The sequence below is a fragment of the Mirounga angustirostris genome, unplaced genomic scaffold (assembly GCF_029215605.1).
Source record: "Mirounga angustirostris isolate CCGP_5_RB_7025 unplaced genomic scaffold, mMirAng1.0.hap1 SCAF_8, whole genome shotgun sequence".
Classification (NCBI taxonomy): domain Eukaryota; kingdom Metazoa; phylum Chordata; class Mammalia; order Carnivora; family Phocidae; genus Mirounga; species Mirounga angustirostris.
Window position 1 is genome coordinate 129,134,718 of NW_026991716.1, and position 24,492 is coordinate 129,159,209.

General features: G+C 54.4%; 1 protein-coding gene across 1 annotated transcript; it reads right to left on the minus strand.

Moving 5' to 3' along the window:
• Positions 1-2,223: 2,223 nt before the first annotated feature.
• Positions 2,224-21,746, minus strand: ZC3H12D (zinc finger CCCH-type containing 12D). Its single transcript, XM_045865450.2, has 5 exons — positions 21,354-21,746; positions 11,940-12,079; positions 8,399-8,633; positions 5,252-5,358; positions 2,224-4,167 (listed from the first exon to the last, which is right to left on the minus strand). Exons 1-5 carry the CDS (start codon positions 21,656-21,658, stop codon positions 3,356-3,358), a joined length of 1,599 nt encoding a protein of 532 aa, XP_045721406.1. The 5' UTR covers positions 21,659-21,746; the 3' UTR covers positions 2,224-3,355.
• Between the last annotated feature and the right edge of the window lie 2,746 nt (positions 21,747-24,492).

A 24,492-nucleotide genomic window follows, 5' to 3' on the forward strand; every position in this document is an offset into this window, starting at 1 on the left:
CATCGCAGCACGTCACAGTGATTCGTCCAGGGGTGGGCGCATGACCCAAGCCAGGCCAATCGATTCTTCCCAGGATTTTTCTGAGGCCGAAAGTCCTTTAGCTGAAAGGATATGTGCCTAGGTCTGCCAACAGAGAGGCTTTCACTGTGTAGAGAAAATCTCAGGAGGAGAGAATAATCCCACAGGCAGAAGAAAACCGAAGAGAGAATCCTGACAGACAGGGATCAAACCCCTAATTCCAGCCAACCCCGCAGCTGCTTCCACCCCTGGCCTCTTGCCTCATGGTTTGTGAGCCATGCCTGTGACCAAACAGCCTCGCCTCAGACAAACCAATACACTAGCTGCCCAGTTAGGCCTATCCCTACTGACTTCATTTGGACATCGCTGATCCCGTATGTGGTTTGCTCAGACCCTCAACTTCTCCTCTTGAGCCCCTTGAAGCAGAGGTGGGCAGAGAAAGCCAAGGAAGGCCCTCTCAGCCCTCAGGAGGATGCAGTGGACAGTCCCTGAGGGAGAGGCCCTGGGGGACCAGCACTGGCTTGGACACATGTGGCCTTTCCCAACTATGAAGCATGCACGTCTTATCTTGGGCTCTGACACTCTACGGGAAATGTTCTCTGGCTTGTCCCTTTGGTAACTCCACGCAGGGCAGCTTCATGGGCAGGAGGCAGTCCCACAGGACCTCTCCACCTAGAAGGACCCTGGGCTTGGTTGAATTCTGGGCTATCAACTATCTTGGCCCTGCATTTTAATTTTACACGAGGCCCCACAAGTTATGTAGCTGGTCCTGGCCCCGTGCATTCGCTCACGGTGGCATTTGTGATTTCAAGCAGTTGCTCCAGCTCCCAGAGCCCCCTCCCCCACCCCCATCCCTTCATGATCTTCTCCTCCCCCTGACCATGACCATGCTCTTCTCCCTGCAGGGACTGTTGTCCCAGACATGGGGAGCTGTCCCTGTGCCAGCTGGCAGTCGGCTCATTGCTCCCCGATGTGAGTTCTAGGTAAAATCCGGAGGGCTGGGCTTCGTTTTATCTGGGACAATGTGGACATGAGTGGCTCTTCTTGCTTCTACCCCCTTAGCCCCTGATATTCTGCGGTTCTGCCTCAAACTGCCTTCCAGAGGCTTCTGGGAAAGCTGCACCAGCAAAAACACGGTCCGGCACCCGGCTCCTCAGGCTTGAGCAATCGAGGATTCTGGTGCAGGCTGACACAAGAAGAGTGGCTTTTATGAGATTGCTTTGTGGTTCTGTAATGAGGATTTTAACAGTCCAGCAAACGGACAAGCAGCCTGTGTCCTTGGGAACAGCCTGCTGAGCATCTAGCAAAGACATGGGCTCACTGCTGCTCCTGGAAAAGGTGGATTCCAGCCTCCTCACCCCCAAGAGAGGAGTAAGACCACATAAAGCAGCCATAACATCAGTCTTCACACCCACAATATTTAACGTGAAAATCTGACCTACAGGGAGAAGCCGACATGGAAGAAAATGATATGCAATTTGGTAATAGAGAGCCCAGGCGTGGATAAAAGTGATTTATTTTTGGATCATGGTAACAGTTACGCAACCAGGAACATTTCGCTCACCCGTCCATCCATGTTTTGTGTCATAAAGACATACCAAGACTTTGGAAAAGATTCCAAAGGGGATTACACTGAAATGTGCTGTCTCTTCACTTGTTTTTGTGCTTGCCTTAATCACAGTGAACCAAATAAAATAGCTTTACAGCTTACTAAAACTCAAACTTGTGCTCAAAGGAAGCAGTTTAAACATTTCCAACTGTAAGTCAGCCGTACGATACCACGTCAGGAGACAGACCAGAGAGACAAAGCAGCTCTAACATAAAGCCCGTCTTGCCAAAAGAAAGGAAAAACAGAAACAAAAAAACCAGGAGGGAAATCCAATTTATCTAGAAAGAGTGGACCCTCTTCAGGACTGAGGTCCCGAAACAGTAAGATACAACTGTGCGTGCAGTGTCCTCTTTGGAAAAACAGGGGTAAAGAACAGATCTGGCTGAAGCACGCTAAGAGGCCAGTTTAAAAAGACGAAAGGGGTCCCAGGGAGACACACCATCACTCTTTGCACTCACCAGTCTGCAGGAAACTTGGGGGGGCTGGGAGCTGATTTTCCACTGGGGGGTGCCTCACACTCTCCCCGATGGCCCGGCCACCAAGGGCCCTCATGAGCAAATGAGCCAAGACCTCGACAGATGGACTTGTAACCTGGAGTGAATGTGGATGCCCCTAGAGATGCCGGGACGCCCAGAGGACACAGGGTCCACACTCTGGAAGCATGGTCTCATTTCTTGCCCATTGCAAGCGGGTGGGTCCCTTTGCCCCAAAACTCAAAGCAGTAGCTGGGTGGAAGAAACAGCAGTGGCGGACAGGGGCAATAAACCTCCGTGACGGAGGCTCATCTCAGCTCTTCACTGACCCACCTCGAGGTTTCTGGGCACAAGTCCTGACTCACTGGGCCTTGGCTCACGTGCGAGGTGTGGCTTAAAAAGCTCAGCCAGCAGAGCTGCTGTGCTGGAAAATGCCCTGATGGACGGCTGAAAAACATGGATGCTTAGCCCTGAGCCAAGTGTGTGTGTGTGTGTGTGTGTGTGTGTAGGGGGTGAAGGCCCTAAGGGCAGACCCTCAGGACACTGTGCCCCTGCCCCGCCCCCACAGACCAGCACAGCCACACAATCTCAGAGGACAAGGACAATTCTAGGTTCCTCTCATGAGGTAAGAAACAGCTCATATGAAAACTTCCAGATGCCAAAACCTCCATCAACCAACTGACTACATATTTCAAATGTGATTTGATACAATAAATTCGAGGCCATTTACCAGGATTTTTCAAACTTTTGCCCATGACCCACATCAAGTTTCCATGGCTACCAAGGGTAAACAGGTGCACCCACCTGTAGCTAACAAACAGAGGAGTTTCATACCTAGCTTGATGAGGTGGAGTGGGCTCTGAGATTTCCTATGCCACTCTTTCTGGTGTGACCCATTAAATTGCTCCCGTGACCCACTTGTGGATCCCAATTGCAGCCTGACAAAACAGCCATGGAATGTTCTGGACAAACCCTTAGAGCCCTCATGGGACGCGAAGTCTTCCAGACATAAGAGATCACTCCCTCCACGGAAGGGGTCGACCTCACTGACCTCCAGCAGCTAGCCCTGCAGGGTCAGTGAGGGTCATCAAGTGCCACCATGGGCCTGGCTGAGGGTGAGGAAGCTGGCTTCCCCGACCATCTTTAAAGAAAAGGGGGCTGCAGAGTGGCTCGCCCGGGAGCAGGCTAACAACCCGCCCTGCCCGCATGGCAAGGCAAGGCTGGGACATCACTTGCGGTGGCTTGGACGAACTCCTTAGGATTTTCCCCCAGGCGCACCAGACCTTTGGAATTTCTGGATGAGCAGGATGAGCCTGGTGACGTCGGAGAGCGCGGGGAACAGGGCCATGACGCTGTCCACCTGGTGGGGCGGGAAGATGCTGCAGAGCGCGATGCGCGCCCGCGTGCGCGCGTCCACCTCGCCGGGAGCGGCGGGAGGCGGGGACCCCGCAGGTCCCGCGAAGGCGCCGTCGCCCCAGCCGCGTTCCGCCCAGGCCGAGCGGCCCGGGAACCGGCCGGCCGCCGGTGGGAGGGCGCGCGCGTCGGCGGGCCGTCGGCGCTGGGGGAGCAGGTCACTGTGCGGAGCCCCGGGGCCGTGCCCCCCGCGCGGCCGGACCGGCGGGCCGGACGCGCCCTGGGGGCTCCGGAGGCCGCGCAGGGCTGCCGGGGTCGGCGAGGCGCCCGGCGCCACCCAGTCGGGACGGCACGGCCGGGGCGTGAGGCCGGCGTCCGGGGGGGGCGGGCCGAGGAGCCCCGGGTCGTCGCGGAAGGCGAGCCGCGATAAGCTGCCTTCGAGCGCCGCCACGTGGGCCGGCGGCCGCGCCGAGGGCAGGTTGCGCGCGCCGGGCTCCGGGGCCCTCGGCCAGGCCGCGGCGGGAGCGCCCCGGGGGCCGCCCTGCGCCGCCCCGGCCGCCGCCCGCGCGCTGCGCCGCCGCTCCTCCGCCCCGCCGCCCACGGCCCGCCAAGCCCGCGTTTGCGCGCGAAGCTCGTCGGCCACCGCCAGCGGCGCCAGCTGCGGCCTCTCCGGGTGGTAGAACTTGCACTTGATGCCGTAGGTGCATTTCTTGCCTGGAAGGGGCGGGGCAGGGGGAGAGGGCGGCGTGAGGCCTCGGGCGGGAGAGGCTGTGCGGGGCTGCGGTGTGGTGAGCGCGCGGCCCTTCTTGGAGATTCCTCCGGCTGGGGCAGGACGAGGTGGGGAGAAGTGCCCCGGGGCCAGGTTAGAGGGGTGAGGGTGTGGTACGCCCCGCCCGTGGTGTAGGGCGCTGGACCCAGATTGGCGGTATGGAAACTCCCTTTGGCCAGGAACTGAGACCAAACCTCTAGGTCAATGACCTTCGACCTCCACGTCCCCAGGAACCCTGTGGATAGGGCCAGCCTTGGGGATAGGGTGGGGAGCAGGTGCTCACGGCATAGGAATGCACCTCCAGTTCTGCCTCAGTTTCCACCATTGGCCTCATTCCTTCTGCTAACCATTGCCCTCTCCCTACAGGCTGTTCTAATAGAGGTGATCTTGTGATTTATCACCCAAACCTGGACCCTGCTGAGAGTGGGAGCAAGATGAGCCAACCTGAACGTATGTGTGGTCACCTTGATTCTAACAAGAAATGACTTTGAAGATCACCTAAGGTTTTTTAAACTTCTATGGACGCAAGAAACAAGACCTGGGGATGTTAAACAAACAACAAACAAACACTCACCAAGGCAAGTTAGGCAAAGAGCTGGCTAGAAGTGCTGTGGGAGAGAGTCCTTAATTCTTAATGGATAGCACTGACCAAAGTCCGTGAACGGATGGGGGTGGAGGGACGGTGGGGCAGGACGCAGACTCGAGGGCCCAGAGTGCCAGGTGAAGGGACGGAGGAGGAGGAGCTTGGGGTACACACAGCCTCAGGGCTTCCTGGATACGCTTTGCCCTGCGTGTGACCCCCTGCCTGTGGCCCTCGCAAAGGCTCCCGTGCAACAAGCATCCAGGATGTCACTTCATCCTTATAATAACCCTGTCAGCCCGTGCGGGCCAGAGAGGTTAAATTAGCTCTTCAGTGTCACACAGCGAGTTGGGAGCGGAACCCGCACTAGAACCCAGGCTGCTGACTCCACCCTGTGCTGCCCCGAATGGGACGTGCCCCGGGATCATGGGGCGTGGGGTGCTACCCACCATAGGGGCAGTGCTGCCAGGAGGGCTCCGGGGCCTTCGGCTTCCTGCTCAGGAAGTTGCTCAGGGTGGGTCCCCGGCGGCCCAGGGGGTCATCAGGAGGCATGAACCTGTAAACAAGCACAAGGGGGCAACTGCAGGACCCCTAGACTCTGACCCCTGGCACCTGCACGGGGAGCAGGCCCAAGCCAGCCGGCGCAAGAATGGCAGCCCCGGGCATTGCGCTGGCCTGGGCTCCCCGTGCAGGGCCCCTTCTCCCACCTGGGGGGTGTGTAGCATTTGAGAGCGGTATCACCCTTCCTTCTCCCGGATCCCGGGAGGGGCAGAGCGTGGATCCCAGGAGAGCCACCGCAGACCTCTTGGGGAGCTCCTCCAGCAGGGGCAGAATCACCTAGCGACACCTTTCAGAATGCAGGCTCCTGGCTTCACACAAGTCCTGCTCAATCGGACACTCAGGTGGTTCAGGGGTCTGCGTCGTAACAACTTTCCAGGTGATTTTTACCCACTAAAATGGAAGCATCCTTGCTCTGGGGCTCCCCTGGGCCCTGATCTGAAAGCGACTCTAAACTGCTTTCCCACGGTCCTCAGCAGAAGGGCCGAGACCGCCACGGGGCTACAAACAGCCCTGGGCCTGTGAGCCCCCTTACTCAGATCCCACTTCTCCCGTGTTGCCCCACAGCTCTGGACTTATGCCGGTGCGGGATTAATCTTAATAGAGTTTTGAAATGCCAGCCGGGGAGCCAGTGAAGAAGCAGATCCCGGGTGTGGCGGGCGCACAGAGCCTCAGTACAGGCCCAGCCCCTCCTCTGCAAACCCAGGAGCCTCTGGGTTTGGTCTCAGCTTGTGGGGCCGCCTGACCCCAGCCCTGTTCTCGGATGATACCACCCTGCCCCCTCTCTGCCCCTTCCCGTCTCTCTGGCATGCAGTCTCACAAGGAAGGGCATGCATCCTCAGTGTGCCCACAGCTCAGAGGGGCAAACATTCCTTGGAAGGAAAACTCCCCTCCTTTAGTGTCATCCATATGAATAGTTTTATTCCCAGGAGGTACTTCCAAGTCATACAAAGGCTCCGCTAGAGGAGTTGTGGATCCTAAATGGGGGGGGGGGGGGCCTGTTTTTAATGGGTTGGTGTCCCTCTGAGAGTCAAGGGTCATACTGAGTCCCACCGTGCAGACCACGTACCCTAGGCCAGCCCAGAACCAGGCAATCCCCAGTCCCGGGCAGCCTCTGGGACTCAGATCCCAGCTCCACAGCCAGCTTCTCGGACTTGGGCCCTGACCAAGAATCTTGGGGAGCTGCCCACTGCGGTTATTAGAGGTTCCCAAAGGCTTCACCTCGTGCTCTCCGCCGGACCTCGGCCACGGCGTGCTGGGCCAAGAGGGCCCTATGGACATGCCCAGGGCACTGGGGCATGTATCCTCATCCACAGGCAGGCAGGCTTTGCCTTCTGGCAGCCGGGGGACCTTCTGGCAGGCCCTTAGCAGAGGCCAGTGCGTCAAAAGGACTTGGCCGGGGCCCCGGGCTGTCGCCAGGCCAAAGACAGCCATGATCCATCAGACCTCAGTGAGGATTTTCTGGAACCCACTGTTATCAGACTTGCCAGATTTCTCTGGGCCTGAGCTGGATAGAGGGAACTGCTGGCCCTGAGTATGTGGACATGACCATGGGGGCTCCTTGGGGGTAGCTGCTTGCAAGCATCTGTCCTGGGGCTTAGGAGGGTGGGAGTGGGGGCAGGCATGTCCTGCAGTGGCCTGGAAGTACCTCTTACGGGGTACAGTTCTCCCTAGCCCTCACAACCATCGCAGACGAGGTATGGTTAATCCGAATATGGTTAACTCAAGGTGAAGAACATTGAGTTCGGTGAGACTGAAGGATTTCCCCCATGACACACAGCCCACGAATGGCAGAGCCTCCATCTGAAACCTCATCTGCTGTCTCCAAAGCCCTAGCTCTTTGCGGCACATCGCACCGCCTCCTGGGCCTCAAGGTCAGGAGCTGGTCTGCTGCGTGCAAGCGGCCTGACCCAGCTGATCTGTCACCTCTCTCCCCATCCTCCCTTCCCCAGGGCCACAGCCACTCCCTCACGGGTGCACTCACTCATTCGTTCATCTACAACTAGTTCTTGAGGGCCTGTGATGTGCCAGGCATGCTGGGCCATGGCAGACAAGATGATACAGGCCCCGTCCTCACAGAGTTGGGAGCGGCTCTTAAACCACATTTCTAAAGGCCAGTCTTAGAACCCAGAAGGAGGACGAAGCTGTCATTGCCTGGAACAGAAACTGCAGTGGGAGTGATGTCCCAGCTTGCTGTGCCCTCCCCACCTCGGCCCACCCTGGGCTAGCCTCAGACCCATGCCTGCCTTGCCGGGCTCGTGGCCCTTCTTTGCCTTTAGCACGCCTGAGGACGTCTGCCTTGCTTCCTCCCCACCTTAGCTCCATCCGGGAGCCCTTGCCCAGCACCCGCTAACTGGTTCGCACCTTGTGTCCCTGACATCGCCCTCCCCCAGCTATAGCTGGTTGGTTCAGGGCAGACCTGACCCAGAGGAACCAACCTAGGGGACAGAGAACCAACTCGATTCCCTTGAAAATTTCAACCAACAGGTATTGAGACAGACTCAGTTCCAAGATCTTCACAACCCCAGAGAAAAAATGAGTCCCATATGTAATTCAAAACTTAAAAAAGACATAAACGTAAAATAAGTGAATGGAAGTGCAGTGAAGTTCAGATTTTCCCCATGGTGCCTGTTCCAGTGCTCTTACTTGCAGTAGTAAATACTTTAAAAATAAAAGCAACCCGTTGGTGGTACCCCAGCTCGTGCTTTGCCCACCTGCGGGCAACTCAGTGCCAGGTCAACTACGTGTAGGCATGGGGACAGAAAGGTCACGGACAGCTGGGCCAAAATAGCCCTGTTGAGGAAAGGTGGTCACGAAAGAGAGACCCAGAGCGACAGGGAGAGATTATGCGGCCCCGGGGACAGAGTGGATGACTTCCGATGGGCTCCATCTCCAGGGCTGGGTGCCCTTTGCTTTGACGTGGTGTGCCCATGACTGCAAGCCCGCCCCCTCCCCGGGCTTAGGCTGGTTGGAGTGGCTTTCTGCCCGTCACCCCAGCCCCCCCCACCCGGGCCAGGACCCCCCGGGCCGCCACATACCGATCGTTGACGAAGGAGAACATGAGCAGCCTCTGCTCGATGAACCACTTCCACTCGGGGTTCTCGCTCTGAAGGTCGCGGTAATTGTCGTTAGAGACGATGACGCCGTCCAGCTCGTAGGCCACCTTCACGATGTAGCGGTCGTCGTAGCAGACCACCCGCTTGCCGTTCACCTTGCGGGACGGGGTATACACGAGCACTGCCTGCTTCTCCAGCACCTCCAGCACGTGTTGCTCTGGGGGCCACAGGGGGGGTGGGAGACGGGATGCAGTGGCCTCCGGGGCGGGGCCCCCACCCGACAACCACTCGCACACCCCCCGGCACGTTCGGCCGCTCAGGGGCCTCTCCCAGCCCACTCCCTCCTCCCCCCCCCACGGCCCAGCCTGGCAGATGAGGAGCAGGGAGGTCCTGAGAGGTACGTGCCAGCAAACTGGGGTCAAGAGGACTTGACCCTCATCCCTCTCTGAACACCAGATGTTTACATTTCCTATAAAATCAGGAGGGCCACTCCTCCTTCACGTCCTTGGTGTCTATGAGTAGACTGGCTAAGCTCATGTGGGCGACAGCTCCCAAGCAGAGTAGTGAGGAGGCCAACGTGCATCACGTACCACAAGGGAGCTAAAACCCACATCCCTGGCAAGTCTACTCTTGGACCTTAGCTGTGCTTCTGGAGGCATGCAAAAGAAAATCCCTTCTACTGCTAACAGGTGCTCAGAACTTGGAAGCGCATCAGCATATTCTTCACAAATTGTTTCTTCCCTCAAGTCGACATCCATTCCTCCATGACATGGTGTCGAGACTTTTAAAAAGTACACAATGCATAGAGGGTACAAAGGGTACTTTTTAAAGCCCACCTATGCAGCACTCCCTTAGAGAAATGGCAAGCGCCAGGCTCCCGTTGGCCCCCCCACTTTGCTGCTCCCCGCAACGTAGCCCAATGTTTAGAACTTTGTGTTTATAATTCCCTTCCTTTCATTTTAAAAAAATGTGCATGGATCCATCCCCCAAAACGACTATTTTCAATGTGATTAGGACCCTCTAGACTTTACACAAATGGGATCGTGCGCACATATTCTCGTGCACCTTGCTTTCTTCCTTTAACGTTGTGTCGGGGCGGTTGGGCCATGTCCATAGGTTCACTGCTGTCGGTTCTGCATGTAAGTCTCCCGGGGACAGAAGTACAAGGATTTCTCTAGGGAGTACCTCTAAGAGTGCTGTTGCTGAGTTATAGGGAAAGGCATTTTCTAAGACAATGACGAATTGTTTTCCAAAGTGGGTATATTAAGTTACTACCCAACACAGCATTTTAGAAGACCTCCTCAATGCTTGGCATTTTCAGGTTTCTGAATTTTTGCCAATCTGGTGGATGTACAGTGGCCTCTTACTGTGGTTTAATTTTGCATTTCTTTGGATACTAATGAGATTGAGCATCTTTTCGTATGTTTATTGGCCATTTATGTTTTCTCTTCGGTGAAAGGCCTATTCATGCTTTAGTTCATCTTTCTGTTGGTCCTTTGTCTTTGTCTTATTAATTTGGAGAAGCTCTCTATAGATTCTGGACAGTAATTCTTCATCAGGAATGTGTGATGGATGGCCTCTCCCAGTTCAAGGCTTGTCTTCTCATTTTTTTTGTTTTCATGATATCCACTAATGAACAGAAGCTTTTATTTTAGTGCAGTCAAATTTATGAATCTTTGCCCTGAAGCTTTGTACTTGTTGTGACTTGTTTAAAAATTCCCTCCCTACCCCCAAATGATTTCCTTACCCTTTACCCATACTATATTTGCATATTACACAACTGCTGAGAGCCACCATTCCCCATGTTCAGACAGTAAAGAATGATTTGGGGTGACTGGTTCCTGGTAGAGAACTGAACACAAGTATTTATCCCCGCCTCCTTCTCATGATTGGATTGAAGTGGCAGTGAAGATGCACACAAGAGGGAGGGGGTCCATAATCACATTAAAACGGGCCAAGGAACAGCAGCAAACCCCAGAGAACAGCAATGAAACCAGGAGAGCAGCAAACCCAAGAAGCCATATTGACCCCGTAGCCCATAAGGAGCCACAGCCCAGAATGCGTGTAGAAGGCTGAAGTGGCGCCTGGGTGGCTCAGTCGTTAAACGTCTGCCTTCGGCTCAGGTCATGATCCCGGGGTCCTGGGATCGGGCCCCACATCGGGCTCCTTGCTTGGCGGGAAGCCTACTTCTCCCTCTCCCACGCCCCCTGCTTGTGTTCCCTCTTTGTCAAATGAATAAATAAGATCTTTAAAAAAAGAAAAATTAAAAAAATAAAAAATAAGTAAAAATGAATTAACAGGGGGTCATGAACCCACTGAACAAGTTGTCAGTTAAAAATATTTCATAATAGGGGCGCCTGGGTGGCTCAGTCGTTAAGCATCTGCCTTCAGCTCAGGTTCTGGGATCGAGCCCCACATCGGGCTCCCTGCTCGGCAGGAAGCCTGCTTCTCCCTCTCCCACTCCCCCTGCTTATGTTCCCTCTCTCGCTGTCTCTGTCGCTATCTTTGTCTTTCTCTCTCAAATAAATATATAAAATCTTAAAAAAAAATAATACTAATAAAAGGTAACTCTTAAAAAGAAGGCTGAAGTGGAGGGAGTGGGACGAGGGCAGAGTCAGGGTCATGGCTACTCGTGGTGCAGGTGCATCCATCCTTTTCCTACCCTTACCACTATCAGGAAAGTGAGGTATCCCTAGGAAGGGGGAGGTTCCCATGTGGCCTTTGACCTCCTAGAGTAAAACCATCATCGTCGTGGCTTTGCGGTGAGCATGGGCTGAGCTGCCCAGCCACGTGCCCGCTGCAGACAGGGTCTGCCCAAGTGAAATCTGCCAGTCAGCCCTGCCGGTCAGCCCTGCCGGTCAGCCCTGCCGCTCCAGGAAAGATCCACATGCCAGGAGAGAAAACGCAAGGAAATCACACAGATATGCATCTAACCAACCTGGCTCTTTATTTGCAAATAAAAGCTGGCCGCCAAACAATCACTAGACTTTTGAGAAGATGTAACAGCACACACACACATACGGCGGTGAACGAAGAGAACTGGCCCCAGAAAAATTAAATAGGATTCACGGAACTTCAGAGAACTTTTTAAAGTTTAAAGAAATCATCAGGGGCGCCTGGGTGGCTCAGTCATTAAGCGTCTGCCTTCGGCTCAGGTCATGATCTCAGGGTCCTGGGATCGAGCCCCGCGTCGGGCTCCCTGCTCAGCAGGGAATTGTTTCTCCCTCTCTCTCTGCACACAATAATTTTGGGGACTTAATCATTCACACTTAAACACAAAATAATTTTTTTATTCATCTATTCAACAACTATGGACTGAGCACCTACTATACGCCAGACATGCTGGGTCCTGGTGCGATGGCAGTGAATACCTATAATCAGTGCTTTCAAGGAGTTTATAGTCCAGTGAGAAAGACAGACATTATCACACAAATAGCTAAGGAGATAACTGACTATAATTGTCAGGAGCACTACCAAGAAAAGGTGTATAGAACTTCCTGAGCATACCTCTGCTCCAGCCTACCTCTAATAGGGGTGTCGGATCTTGGTGGGTCTTTCCTCCAGGAGGGGACAAAAACTTTGATGTAGGTGTGTCCTCTGTCCCTGAACCAGTCCACAGCCAGCTGGATTCCCCGGCACGAGAAGGCTTCTTTATTTCCATGGCTACGATGGGAAAACAGAGAAATCTGTAGAGTCACAGGAAGGGTTCCTGAAGGGTGATTTCCCCTGGGAATATCCTGAATCACAGTCCCATAATCAAAGGGAATCAGGAAAATCTGCATTTTAAAAATAGTCCATTCTTTGCAAAAAACGTGTCCCTTAACCAGCACCACGCAGCTTGCGATAGTCTGTATACAGGGCGGGGGCTGGGCTCCAAGGCAAGGGCATTCCGAGGGTTAATAGACAAGACTCCCCTTTTCCCCTGAAGCTAATAAGGATCAACATAAGGCGGAGGATAGTAGCCATCTGCAGAATACTCTTGCCCTAAGAGAGGGGTGTAAATGTGTTATGGGGCTCCCCAAGTCCAAGTAAGGGGGCCAATGTGCCCCCCAAATGCCACTGAAGTGTCGATGGAGGCAGGAAAGAGAGAGCAGTGTGAGAGGAGGCCCAAGACCAGGCAGGGCCTTGCGTGCCTTCCTGAAGACTTCCTTCTCCTAAGAGGAATGAGAAGCCATAGAAGGATTTGAAGACTGGGGGGGTCTATGTGATGTGATGTGATACGACCCAGGGTGTGTTTCTAGAAGCTCAATCCGGCAGCACAGCGGACGCTACATCGGAAGGGAGGGAGGTGGGGGTGGGGTCCCAGTTAAAAAGCTGTCACAGTCATCACAGCAAAACTGGATGGTGACGTGGACCGCGTGGGTGGCGGCGGCGAAGGGAGAAGGGCAGGTGAACCTGAGAGATATCAGGAGGGAAAACCTCCAGAATGTGGTGACTGATGGGATACAGGGTGATAGAGAAGACTTCCAGATCTCTGGCTTCTGTAGCTGGTGGGCTCCTCGTTGAGACTGGGAGTTCTGGAGGAGGACAGGGTTCGGAGGGAAAGAGTGTTGTCACGGACACACACTGAGTGGGAGGAGCCTCTGCGGCCTCTGGGTGGAACCGCTAAGTACACAGCTGGGGTCTAGAAGAGAGTTCTGGGCAATGGACACTGGGGGCATCTGTGCTCACACAAGGGCTGGAACCAGGGCATGGAGATAACTGCCTGGCTCCCCAGAGGGAGAGCAAGAGGCCTGGAAGACGGGTCCGGGGATGCTCTGGGACTCAGTAGCTGGTGACGGGGAAAGTAGGGCAATCTTACAGAAAAGACAGAACGGGTCTATCAGGCCACAAGGAAGTAAACCAGAGGAGTCCTGCATTTGCAAACCACAGGAAGGAGGCGGCCAAGTGCTGCTCGAAGGGACCCATGAAGTCTGAGAACAACCCTCAAACTGAGTCCGTGCAGGTTGGTGTTTTGCTGGAGAGGGAGACAAGTGGATAGACCTGAGGTAATGAGATTGCAGATCAGACTTAGCCCTGGGTGCGACTCAGCCTTGCCTTAGGATGAGGTCACTCTCCGCTCTGCTTGCAGCCCAGCTACCTTTACCCTGGCCAGGCACATTCCCCACTCCTACCGCAGGACCTTTGAACCAGCTATTTCTTCTCCTCTCGGCCCAGTCCACGCCTCCTCCTCCTTCAGATCTCACCTTCATCTCTACTTCCTCAGGAAAGCATCCGCCCCGCCCCCTATTACAAGTTCTCACGGCACTAATCTCAGTTGAAGGATGACACCCCCCATAGGATGAACGGGTCTCCCCCTCTCTAAATCACAAGCTCCTTTTGCTCCCCATTGAATTCCCAGCACCTAGTGCGGTGCCCAATGGTTGGTAGCGGGTCAGTAAAAATGTGCTGAACACAGGAGCAGCTGCGAAGACACAGGTCCAGCAAGCAGCTAGAGGAGGAAGAGCCCCGGGGAGGAGCTGGCTGGAAAGAGCCCAACACAGGAAAGGCTTGCCTTGTCCAGGGACCAAAGAGGGAACAGAGTGACCAGGGCACGTGGAGGGAGCAAAGGGGAGAGCCACAGGGCACCGAGACGCCCATCCGCTGAGAAGCCTGGTCCACAGCAGTCTGCCTGCGTCCAGACAAGGACAACGCTCCAGATTTTTCGTGTTGGGCTTTGTCTTGGGTGTGGCCCCTCCTGCTATTTCCTCAGAGGGGTCAGGATAGGTCCGGGTTTGCCAGAGAAAAACGGGAGTCTTCGGAAACACGAATCGATAGTATTGCAAGTCAGGCTTTGTGGAGAGACTGAATGAGAACTCTGAATTGCTTCGGCTCCAGGGACAGATCAGGAACCAGGCCTACATCGGTAGGTGTCTTCTGGTTTAGAGAAAATAGCCCTCTGGCCATGGAGGCCGCACTGGGAGGCTGATGCAAACAGTAAGGAGAAAATACGTCAATGTCTGTGGTGAAAGGAAGAGGAAGTTGACAGCGCATCCCTCTGCCCCAGCAGAAGCTGAAAAAAGAAAGGTGATGGAGGGAGAAAGAGGAGGTCCTCACCCCTGCATCCCCCACCTGCTCCACCGCCTGAGCCAGAAGGGGAGGGGGAGGGGTAGAAACATCAGGATGGGTGTGAAGAGGAGGCCGAAGGCTTGTGTCCCAGCACAGCCTAGGCAGGTCACAAGCCTCTCGGAGAAATCCTGGTTTTAGCAGGTGCAGCATCCCACGGGGCTGCAGGGCTGCCTTGGAGGAAAGGGACAGACAGGTGAACTGGAAGCAACATCCCTGGATGCCTCACATGCCCCCGGGCCTGGTGGATTGTCTGAGGCCTGGGATAGACAAATAGGCCCTGGAGGGGGGCAGAACTGTAAGCCAGGATGGCATTCCAAAAGGCCAAATGGGACCAATGACCTTTCTCCGCTGACCCTTCAGAAGCCAGACCAGGCCAGACCAGCCGCTCTTTAGCAGAACCCAGTGAGAGTCCCAGACCCTCCTCTCCCAGCCAACATCAGGTCTCAAAGCCCCCAGATGCCATGTGGGAGAAGAGCAGGGGAGGGAGAGGAAGCATGAACTCCAAATCATCCAGACGGCAGAAGACACTGAGGTATCACAAATTGGTAAGTTTAGGTTTGTCCCTCTCCATTACCTAAACAGGTAGGGAAGAGATCGTATCTATCCTGGAAAAGAAGGTCTATTTTCTGTGCACACTGAAGCAGGAATGTGAACAACTAAAGACACCCCATCCACAAACATGCCTCTGTCGGCTGCCACGAAGTCTACCCTCCGTCAGTTCTCGAGTGAACCTATCACTGCCACAATTCTTTTAAAATGGTGTCTTGAGTGCTCTCTTTTCTGTGACTTCCCGTCAGTTTCTGTGACTACACACCTTTGATGGGTAGGTGGCTGGAAGGGGCACGTTCAGTGATGAGGAGGAACCCAATCCCTCTGAAGAGGCAAAGGTGAGCGGGGTGATGAGTTCTGGTGATGAACTCCACAGCCTGCAGTGGCCCTGCTGGGGGCATGTGGAGGGGAAGGGATTGCTAGTTCAGGAGTTCAGGAAGAGAAAAACTGAGGAATGGTGCTACCATCGGCTTCAAGCATCGAAAACCGGTCCCATGGCTTCTCGGACACAAGACTCCAAGATGGCAGACCCTTAGCCAAGAGTTTCAAAAGAGCAAGTCCAGGAGAAGACGGAACAAACATGCATCTGCCCATGGCCTTTCTTCCCTCCCTAAGAAGTGCTCTCCTTTCCAGCTTTGACTCCAGGCAAGGGAAGTCAGGGCCTAAACCCTAGAATCAATAAGCTGGTGTCTCCGGAATGGAGGGTTTTCATTCAGGTCTGTTGTTTTGCAGGACTGGATTCCCACACGCCCCACCCTAACCTCTCCTCTGAGCTTTCTGGTCTCTTTTGAGATGCAAAGATTGTTATTGTTCAATCCTTGCCGCATTTGTTGTTTTTTTTTTACCAACCTCAAAACCCCAGTATGGCTGCCCTATTTCTGACCACAGAAAGGCCCGGGCCATGGCAGGATTTAAGCCACAAGCAGGGGCTACCTTCTCGCCACTTGTGGGGGTCTCTCTCTAGGAGCCGGCAGAGCTCCCAGTCAGGCAAGAAAGCGGCCACGGTCACCCTAGGACCGCACCGCTCGACGCACAGACGGAAATGCAGAAGGACCCGTTCACTTAGGCATGGCTCCACGCACTCCACATCGATTTATGACCATCTTCAACGAGGCTCGGGCTGGGTCCTCGAGACCGGTGAACAAGACAGACCTCATTCCTGCTGCTTCTTGGAGCTCATTTTTAATATTTGTAGCGAGTCCTGTGTACCAGGCCACTTCGCACTCTGCGCTCCAGTCGGTACAAGGAGCCCCTGAGGAAGTGAGCGTTGTCCCACTGCACCCTGGAGGAAACTAAAGCAAAGAAATGTGCCCAACTCCCTGATCTGAAGACAGATCTCAGAGCCTGATCCGTAGGGCTGCAACCTCCTCCTCCTCCTCTGTGGCTTATCCCGTGTATTCCTGGCCCTCCCAGTCTCTGCCCCTGCGATGGAGACAGCAATTCCTTTGGAGCGTAAGTCCCCTGCTGTTACGAGGCTGGAGTCTGGGGAGGGACCTTAGCGCTTACTAACGGTCACTGCGAACCAGCTCGTCAGACTGCAAGCTGAGAGCCCAGTCCTGGGAGAAGGAGACAGAGGAGGGAGGTTTTGAATAAAGGGAGGGTGGTGAGGGGAAGTGGGTTGGTGCCCGAGACAAACTTTGTCTGCGGGCCAGGTGGGCAGCCACAGTCCGGCAGCCTTGTGTAGGAAGTAGCCCACCTCGGGGCTCTCACTGTATCGTGGACTCTTGCGCAGGAGGTTCTGCCGAAGTCAGCGGCTCACGGAACAGTCCCACGGAGCCTGAGGTGGCGGTTGTGGGGTGGGAGGGAAGGAAAAGAGAAGTGGTGGTCCCTTCAGAGCATGACATGTGAAGGCACGCCACTCTTGCCACTCCGTTTCTTATTTGGGGTTAAACTGCAAACCCCTGGGACCTGCAGTTTATAGCCTTTGCACCCAAAGACCTCTCCCCAGCTGAGGTCAGGGGGAAGAGAGAGGGTGGCCTCTGAGAGACGGGGAACCTTCATCTCAGAGGGTGCAGACCTCGCCAGCGTGGGTCAGAGGCAACTCAGGGGCTCAGAAGCAGGGGTGACCTCAGCCCGGGTGTGCAGCCTCCCCTAGTAACCCACTGAGAGGGGGCTGATGACCTCCCCACCCCCTTGCAGGCCCGAGCCCTCCTCACCGAAGATTTGTGACTCCAGAATAAGCCAGATTCTGTTGAAGTTCCTAAGAGTTTAAAAATGTACATGAGAACCCAAACAAAAAGCCTGGTGCACACCAAAATGAGGGCCCATTTACATGAAACCCTTGTCTGGGGCAGCAAGAGGATGTGAAATTATCAGCTGGTTTTCCCCCAAGCTGAAGTCCTTCACATCTCTCTTTTCCTACACTTGCCCGCAGAATGCACAACCCAGGGGGCACTCGAGAGCCGGCCTGGCAAGCAGAGCGGGCAGCAGTCGGCCCGTGAGAAGCCGCGCTCCTCCCAACGCCCCATGCAGCGCTTAACACGCCGGCCACGAAAGCCGCCTTCTGCTTCAAGCCTGCTGGACGCTGTCCCCGGGGTCAAGGGCAGAGCCCTGGAGCACGGAGCTCCCCGCCTCGTCGCTCCGGGCCGGACCACGTGCGCATGCGCACAGGCGCAGCGCCGCCCCGCCCCGCGGACGTGGGGAGACTGTGCTGGGAAATCACTCTCTGCACGGCTGCACCGGGGCCACGGGTCAGTGCACAAGCGCTGCCCTCGGCACACGGTCCCAACAGGCTGGCCGCAGCAGGAGAGGCGTCCTGGGCACCGGTCCTGCAGAGAGCACCTGCCCCCTGATGGGGGGCGGGGGGGGGGCAGCGCAACCTGCCTGCAGCAGGCAAGTCGGGGCTCATCCTGCTGGGGAAGGGCTCTGGGCAGCACAGGCAGCCTCTGTGCAGAAGTCCGTGGGGCCAGTCTCCCAGCCTGAGACGCTTTCGAAGGCTGGACAGAGAGAAAGCCAAAGATGCACGGCTCTTTGGAAAGAGCTCTGAAAGCCGAGCCTGCCACTTACTGCTCTGTGACCTTGGGCAAGTTACCTACCCTCTCTGAACCTCGGCAGAAGAAGAGAAATTCCTTTATAAGAAGAATGCATTTGGGGCGCCTGGGTGGCTCAGTTGGTTAAGCGACTGCCTTTGGCTCAGGTCATGATCCTGGAGTCCCGGGATCGAGTCCCGGGATCGAGTCCCGGGATCGAGTCCCGGGATCGAGTCCGGCATCGGGCTCCCTGCTGAGCAGGGAGTCTGCTTCTCCCTCTGACCCGCTTCCCTCTTGTGCTCTGTCTCTCATTCTCTCTCTCAAATAAATAAATAAAATCTTTACAAAAAAAAAGAAGAATGCATTTATCTCTTTCATGCATGCATAAAATAATCACCTTGAATCCTAGAATGTTACAGATGAAAAGCCATTTAAAATTATTATTTCATCCAACCTCTTAATTGTATAAACAGGGCTCAAAAACGTCAGGAGACTCACTCTGAGGTCACACAGCTGAAAAGCTAGATCTGTACAGTCCAGTACATAGGCACTCACCACATGTGGCTATTTACACTTAAATTCAAATTAATTCAAAAGAAATAAAATTTAGAATTCAGCTCCTTGGTCACAACAGCTACATTCCAAGTGCTTAGCAGCCCCATGCGTCCAGTGGCCATCGTAATGGACAGTGCAGGTATAGAACTGTCCATCATCGAAGGGAGTTTTATTGGGCAGCTCTCAGCTAGAGGTCAGGACTGAGAGCTTGGGACCCTTGGCAGCCCCTCAGGGCAGCAAGGACATGTGTCCCAATCTGCCTTTTCCGTCTTTCCCCACTTCTTCCAGGGCCAGACAGCAGATGAAGCCATATCCTCTTCAAAAGCAGAGAATGGCCACGACTGTGATGCTACAAAACCTCAGGAAAGGAGAATTTTCAGAAACCACGTTTCTGAGGTTAACTGAGTTTTGAGGTCAACAGATCATAACTAGACACCATGTTGGGTTTCAAACTACCCATTGCCTCTAAAGGGTGAACCCCACCCTGAAACCTGTCCTTCGCAGCTGGGACCTGGCGGAGCCTGAGGGTCACGGGTCGTGTGGGAGCTCCGGCTGGAAGACACAGTGGGAGGACACTGTTGCAGGAGAAGGAGCAGGGGATGGGGCAGGACCTCAGACCCCAGCTGTCTCCCAGACTTGCCTCTGAGCAAACCAAGTCCCACCCACCAGCTGGTGGCTGTGCAATGTGTCTTTTTTTCCTAACTAGAGACGCAGGGGGCAGGGGAAAGGAATGGGATGTTTGTGTGCATACAGACACGTGTGTGCACGCACACAGATGTCCACACGCTGAGACCTCACGCAGACACAAGTGTGCTTTGTTGACTGAGATAATTTTTAGGCAGCAAGCGTGGGAAAGCATTAGTGTTCTGACACACTCTTTATCACAAGCCTGAGTGATGGCTTCCATTTGTCACCCACACAGATGGAGAGTGAAGGGGTTAAACGGATGACAACTGTGGGTGGTGGGGGTGGGAATAAATGGATTTACCTGGGACACATCGTGGTCACACACAAGGAGAAGATGCAGTTTAAGTTTGAATTCCAAGCAGCAACAGAGATTTTCATCAACAGAAAATCCTCCAAAACCACCCTATCAAAATAATTTCTAAAAACTGCCTGGTCCCCCACAAGAGCCTGCCCACACTTTCCTGTAGCACCTGACTACACACAGCCATTCTTTCAGTCTGGAATCACAGAGCTGGTATAATCTTAGGGCTGGAAAGGTCTTCAGTTTAAGCAATACCCTTTTACCTTTAAAACCTTCTCTCTATGGATGTCCAGAAGGAGAGGTGACTTGTCCTGATCAGACAGAGGCCAGGTCCCCCTCACAATCCTCAGACTTTCTAGGACACTCAGAACCTTAAAAATTCTTTTTTTTTTTTTAAAGATTTTATTTATTTATTTGAGAGAGAGAGAATGAGAGACAGAGAGCACGAGAGGGAAGAGGGCAGAGGGAGAAGCAGACCCCCTGCTGAGCAGGGACCCCCCCCCCCCCACCCCCCGATGCGGGACTCGATCCAGGGACTCCAGGATCATGACCTGAGCCGAAGGCAGTTGCTTAACCAACTGAGCCACCCAGGCGCCCAGAACCTTAAAAATTCTTAAAAGTCCTTTCAACTCCCCCCTGATACCTCAAATTAAGCAGGATTTCATAGGCTGGTCTATCAGGTACTTACACGGGAGCATGTGTGCGGATGTTATAGAGACCCCAGGACCAGCCCAGGGTGACCCGGCTGGCTCAAACTTGAGCCAACACTCTCAGGACACACGAAGCGGGACACCTAGGAACAGCACCCAGGGCTGGGCCATTCTGGGTGGGACCATTCCACACTTCTGTCCTGCAATGCCAAGCCCGAAGTGAGCCTTCCCAATCCCCCCAAGGAAGGCCACTGGACCTGTCAGCCAAAGGACAGACGCCCTCCTGACACGTTCAGCTCTGCGGGTAACACAGCTTTTCTCAGTTCCAGCCAGTGGCTCGGCTTTTGAAAGGGGAAGTCCTCTGTTTACAGCTATGAGGGACTGATTTCCTAGGGATCTGCCCTTTTGCCCACCTGTAACTAAGGCCCGTAGCACAGAACTGCACTTGTATGAACACAACCTCCTGCTTGCCCCGCGTGGAGCGTGGCTGAGATGGTGGGAGTGTCTGCAAGCTCATTTTAGCCACGCAGGCGTCAGGCTCTCATCGCCGAAACACCCCAAGATGCCCAGACACGAATATCCACCACCGTGTCTGCAGCTCAGGGGCCACCGGGCGCGTCTCAGACCAGCTGGGGAACCACAGCGCCACCTGCCACCCTGGAGCAGCAGGTCTCCTCCCCCGGGAGAGAGCTTCCTGTTCAAGCACCTTTCCCCATCTGATTCTCGTTACCTCGAGGGACGTAGCAGAGCTCTTAGTAGCCTGTGTCCACAGAAGAAACTGGAGATGGGAGACTCGCGACGAGAAGCCACAATCTGCCAAGGCCCAACGCTAGGCTCCTCCCCAGTTCCCTACTGCCCTCCTCAGAAGGGAGCCTCTCTCTGGGTTGGCATGATAGTAGGAACCACTTGTTGAACACTTACTCTTCGTCAGGCACCCTCCTAGGTATTTGGTGCAGCTCCAAGTCTTACAACTACTTTCTAGGGAGGCTTTATACCCACATTACAGATGGGAAAAGTGAGGTTCAGAGAGGTTAAGTGACTTACGTAAGGCCACACAGCTACCGAGGGGATGGAACGGGGATTCAAAGGCCCATCCATTAGCCCCAAAACTCTTTGGACGAAACCACTGAAAAGGGGGACAGTTCTCCCACCCAAGGCTACAGGATGAAGCAAAGTACCTCATTGCCACGTTGCTGCCGTCGATCACTATGGGTCGCAAGGAACTGGCTGGGTCTCCGCAATCCTCTTCCAGCTCTGCCGCCGGCCTGCGCAGGGCAGAGTCTGGGGTGGCGCAGGAGCCCCTGGGGATGAGCAGGGGCGCCGCGCTGCCCTCATGGGCCCCCGGGCGGCTGCCGGTCTGGATCAGCTCCTGCAGCACGTCATTGACCAGGGCGCCCTCACCCATTTTGCCCAGCACCCTGACCACATCCTCCGGGCTGTAGCCCAGCTTCTGGAAGAACTCCATCTTGCTAGAGCGCTCCATGCCGCTCCAGCTGGGCCCCCGGCGAGGGTCCGGCCCCTGGTTTCCTTTTGGCAGAGCCACGGTGGCATGAGCTAAAGAGAAAAAGCCTCCATCAGGTGTTTTCTGAGCTGCCGGGCCTGGAGGCTGTCGGGTTACTGAGGGCAAATTATGCACGCTCCCTCCCCGCCTTATCTGTCAGGAAATCATGTTGCCTGGTCCCCTTGGGGATTTTCAGTTGCTCAGTGTGGTTGGGGAGCCACAGATGCAATCATGCTGCTTTTACTAGTGCACTTTCTGAGGCCTTCACCCCACACAGGGGCCCCCGCAAGGATCCACTGGCCGGAGGCACGGAGGGCAGCTAAGCAGACCACCCAGCGCTCGGAACATTTGTGCACAGGCCAGAGGAATGTTCCTGAGGCTCTGTCATGCGCGGAATCCCACCTCCCAAATTCATATGCTAAAGCCCTATCTCCCAGCACCTCAGATTGTGACTATGTTTGTACATAGGGTCTTTAAAGAGTTGATTAAGTTAAAATGAGGTCATTAGGGTGATCCCTGGTCCGATATGACTAGTGTCCTTATAAGAAGAGGAGATTTGGGGATGTGGTGGCTCAGTCAGTTAAGCACCCCACTCTTGGTTTGGTCATGATCTCAGGGTCCTGCGAGGGAGCCCAGCTCTGCGCTCAGTGGGGAGTCCGCTTCCCCCTCTCTCTCCCTCTGCCCCTCCCCCCACTTGTGTGCACGCTTTCTCTAAAATAAATAAATCTTAAAAAAAAAGAACCATGAAAGTATATTTACTGCGAAAAAAATGAAACAATGCTAAAGTATAAAGAATAAAAATATAAAATGTCTCTTCGTACAAACCCCAAATCCCACTTGCCTCTCCTGCTATTTGTTTGTATCCTTCTTGTGCTTTTCCGATGTCCTGACTTACGTATCGAGTGGATCCACACATATTGTCTTAGCGGGCTTGTTTTTACATAAATAGTATCATACTATATGGTTGTGCAGCAACTTGCTTTTCTTATTCAAACTGCATCTGGGAAATCTTTCCATGCCAGTTCTTCGGTTCTGCTGCTCCCTGTATCCCCAGCATTTAGGACAGCACCTGCCCAGCGGACTCTCCACGCCACATGATGGAAGTGTAGCTTGCCTTCCCCTTCTCCCTATTACAGATCAGGCTCAAGGAACACCCGCGCACATCCATCCTGTCACCCGCCGTCTTCCCAGCAGGACAGGTGCGTATCCATCCTATCACCCGCTGTCTTCCCTGCAGGACATGTGTGCGCGACCTCCTCTTCCTGGTCTCCTGCCCACATCCTTGGCAGCAACCGCGCCTTCCTACCAGGTTCTCAGCAGGGCTCCCCGTTCTCTGCAGGGCCACTGCCCTGAGGCTGGAGCCCCAATAGAATGACCCCGACGGCTCTGGCAGGACAAGGGCTTTTGCAACCTGGACAGAGCGGCCTGGCTGCTCTTTTGCGTGTCGCCCCCACTCTTGCCCCCCGCAAGCTCACCAGGGACCTCCTCACTGCCGGATCCAACAGCAGCTTCACGTGCCTTATCCAAACTCTCTGCAGCTCTCAACGCCGGGGACCACACCCTCGCGTGTCATTTTAAATAAAACATTTGGAAAACATTTTGGACCACCTCCTCTTGAAACTCTTCTCCCTGAGGCCGTACAACTTGGCCTGAGTTTCTAAGTCTTTCCAGTTCTTTCCTTAGTCTCTGCTCATGTGTTTGACAATGGGGTCCTGCCCAGGCCGTCTGCTCTCCCCATCATGCTCCCCACCTGCCCCTACACCCGGGGGTCCACAGTTGCACTTCTAGCTGAGACCTCCCTAAGCACCAGGCACCCCCAGTTATAAATCTGTAAGGTAAATGGTATGCATGCTATTTGAATAAAGTGCCGGGGGCAGGGGGAGCTCAGGATACTGGTAACTCGCCAAACATTTGCTGAATCTACTTCAGTGGTTCTCAAAGTGTGGCCCGTGGAAACTCGGGGAGAGCCCATGCCGAGGCCCATAGGCAAAGCAGGCCGTCTTCTGTTAAGCCACATAGTAGAGATTTGCACAATGTAAATCAGTGCCAGTCTCCTTACAAATTTTCTGGTTTGGGAAAACAGTTATTTTTGATAAAAATGCATCATTCATATAAATGTAATGGTTTATTATTAAGGTAAAGGAATATTGTTTAATTTCTTAATTTTAGTTTCTCATAAGGTACATATCAATGGATGGATATAACCCCACATAAACAAAAGCTCTCTTGCATCCCTAATAATTTTTAAAAGTGAAAAGGAGTTCTGAAACCAAAAGTTTCTTCTTAAATCCAGAGCTTTCCAGTAGGTACTTCCAAGAAGATGGTTCCATGGAGATGACGCATAGACATGTCACCCAAGGCCCCAGGACAGAGGTGCAGGGTCTTTCCCTCCTTTAGCCTGGGCTCTCTCACCCCCATCTGCCCACCTGCCTCCTACACCACGCCCCCACACCTTCTTCATCCCATACCTAATTCACTGTCACAGTCCCCTACGGGCCTCCCTTTGCAACCCCATCCGGCCCAGCCCCTGTTTGTAGCCAGCAGTATATTTCTAGAACAAGTCTGACCATATCACGCCCTTTCCTAGAAACATCCTCAGACCCCGTGTTGACGCAAGAAAGACACCAAATTCCTGAGCAGTCTGCCGAGCCACCACCATGCAGTGCTGACCCTGGTCCACCTCCTCGCCCACCACTGGCCCACCTGGCCCTTTCTCTTGAGCCCTGCTATATCTCCCCCCAACCCCAACCCCCGCCCCCAAGCATTCCAGAAGGTTCTCATCACTGTGCTTCTGCATATGCTTTCCTCTCTACCTG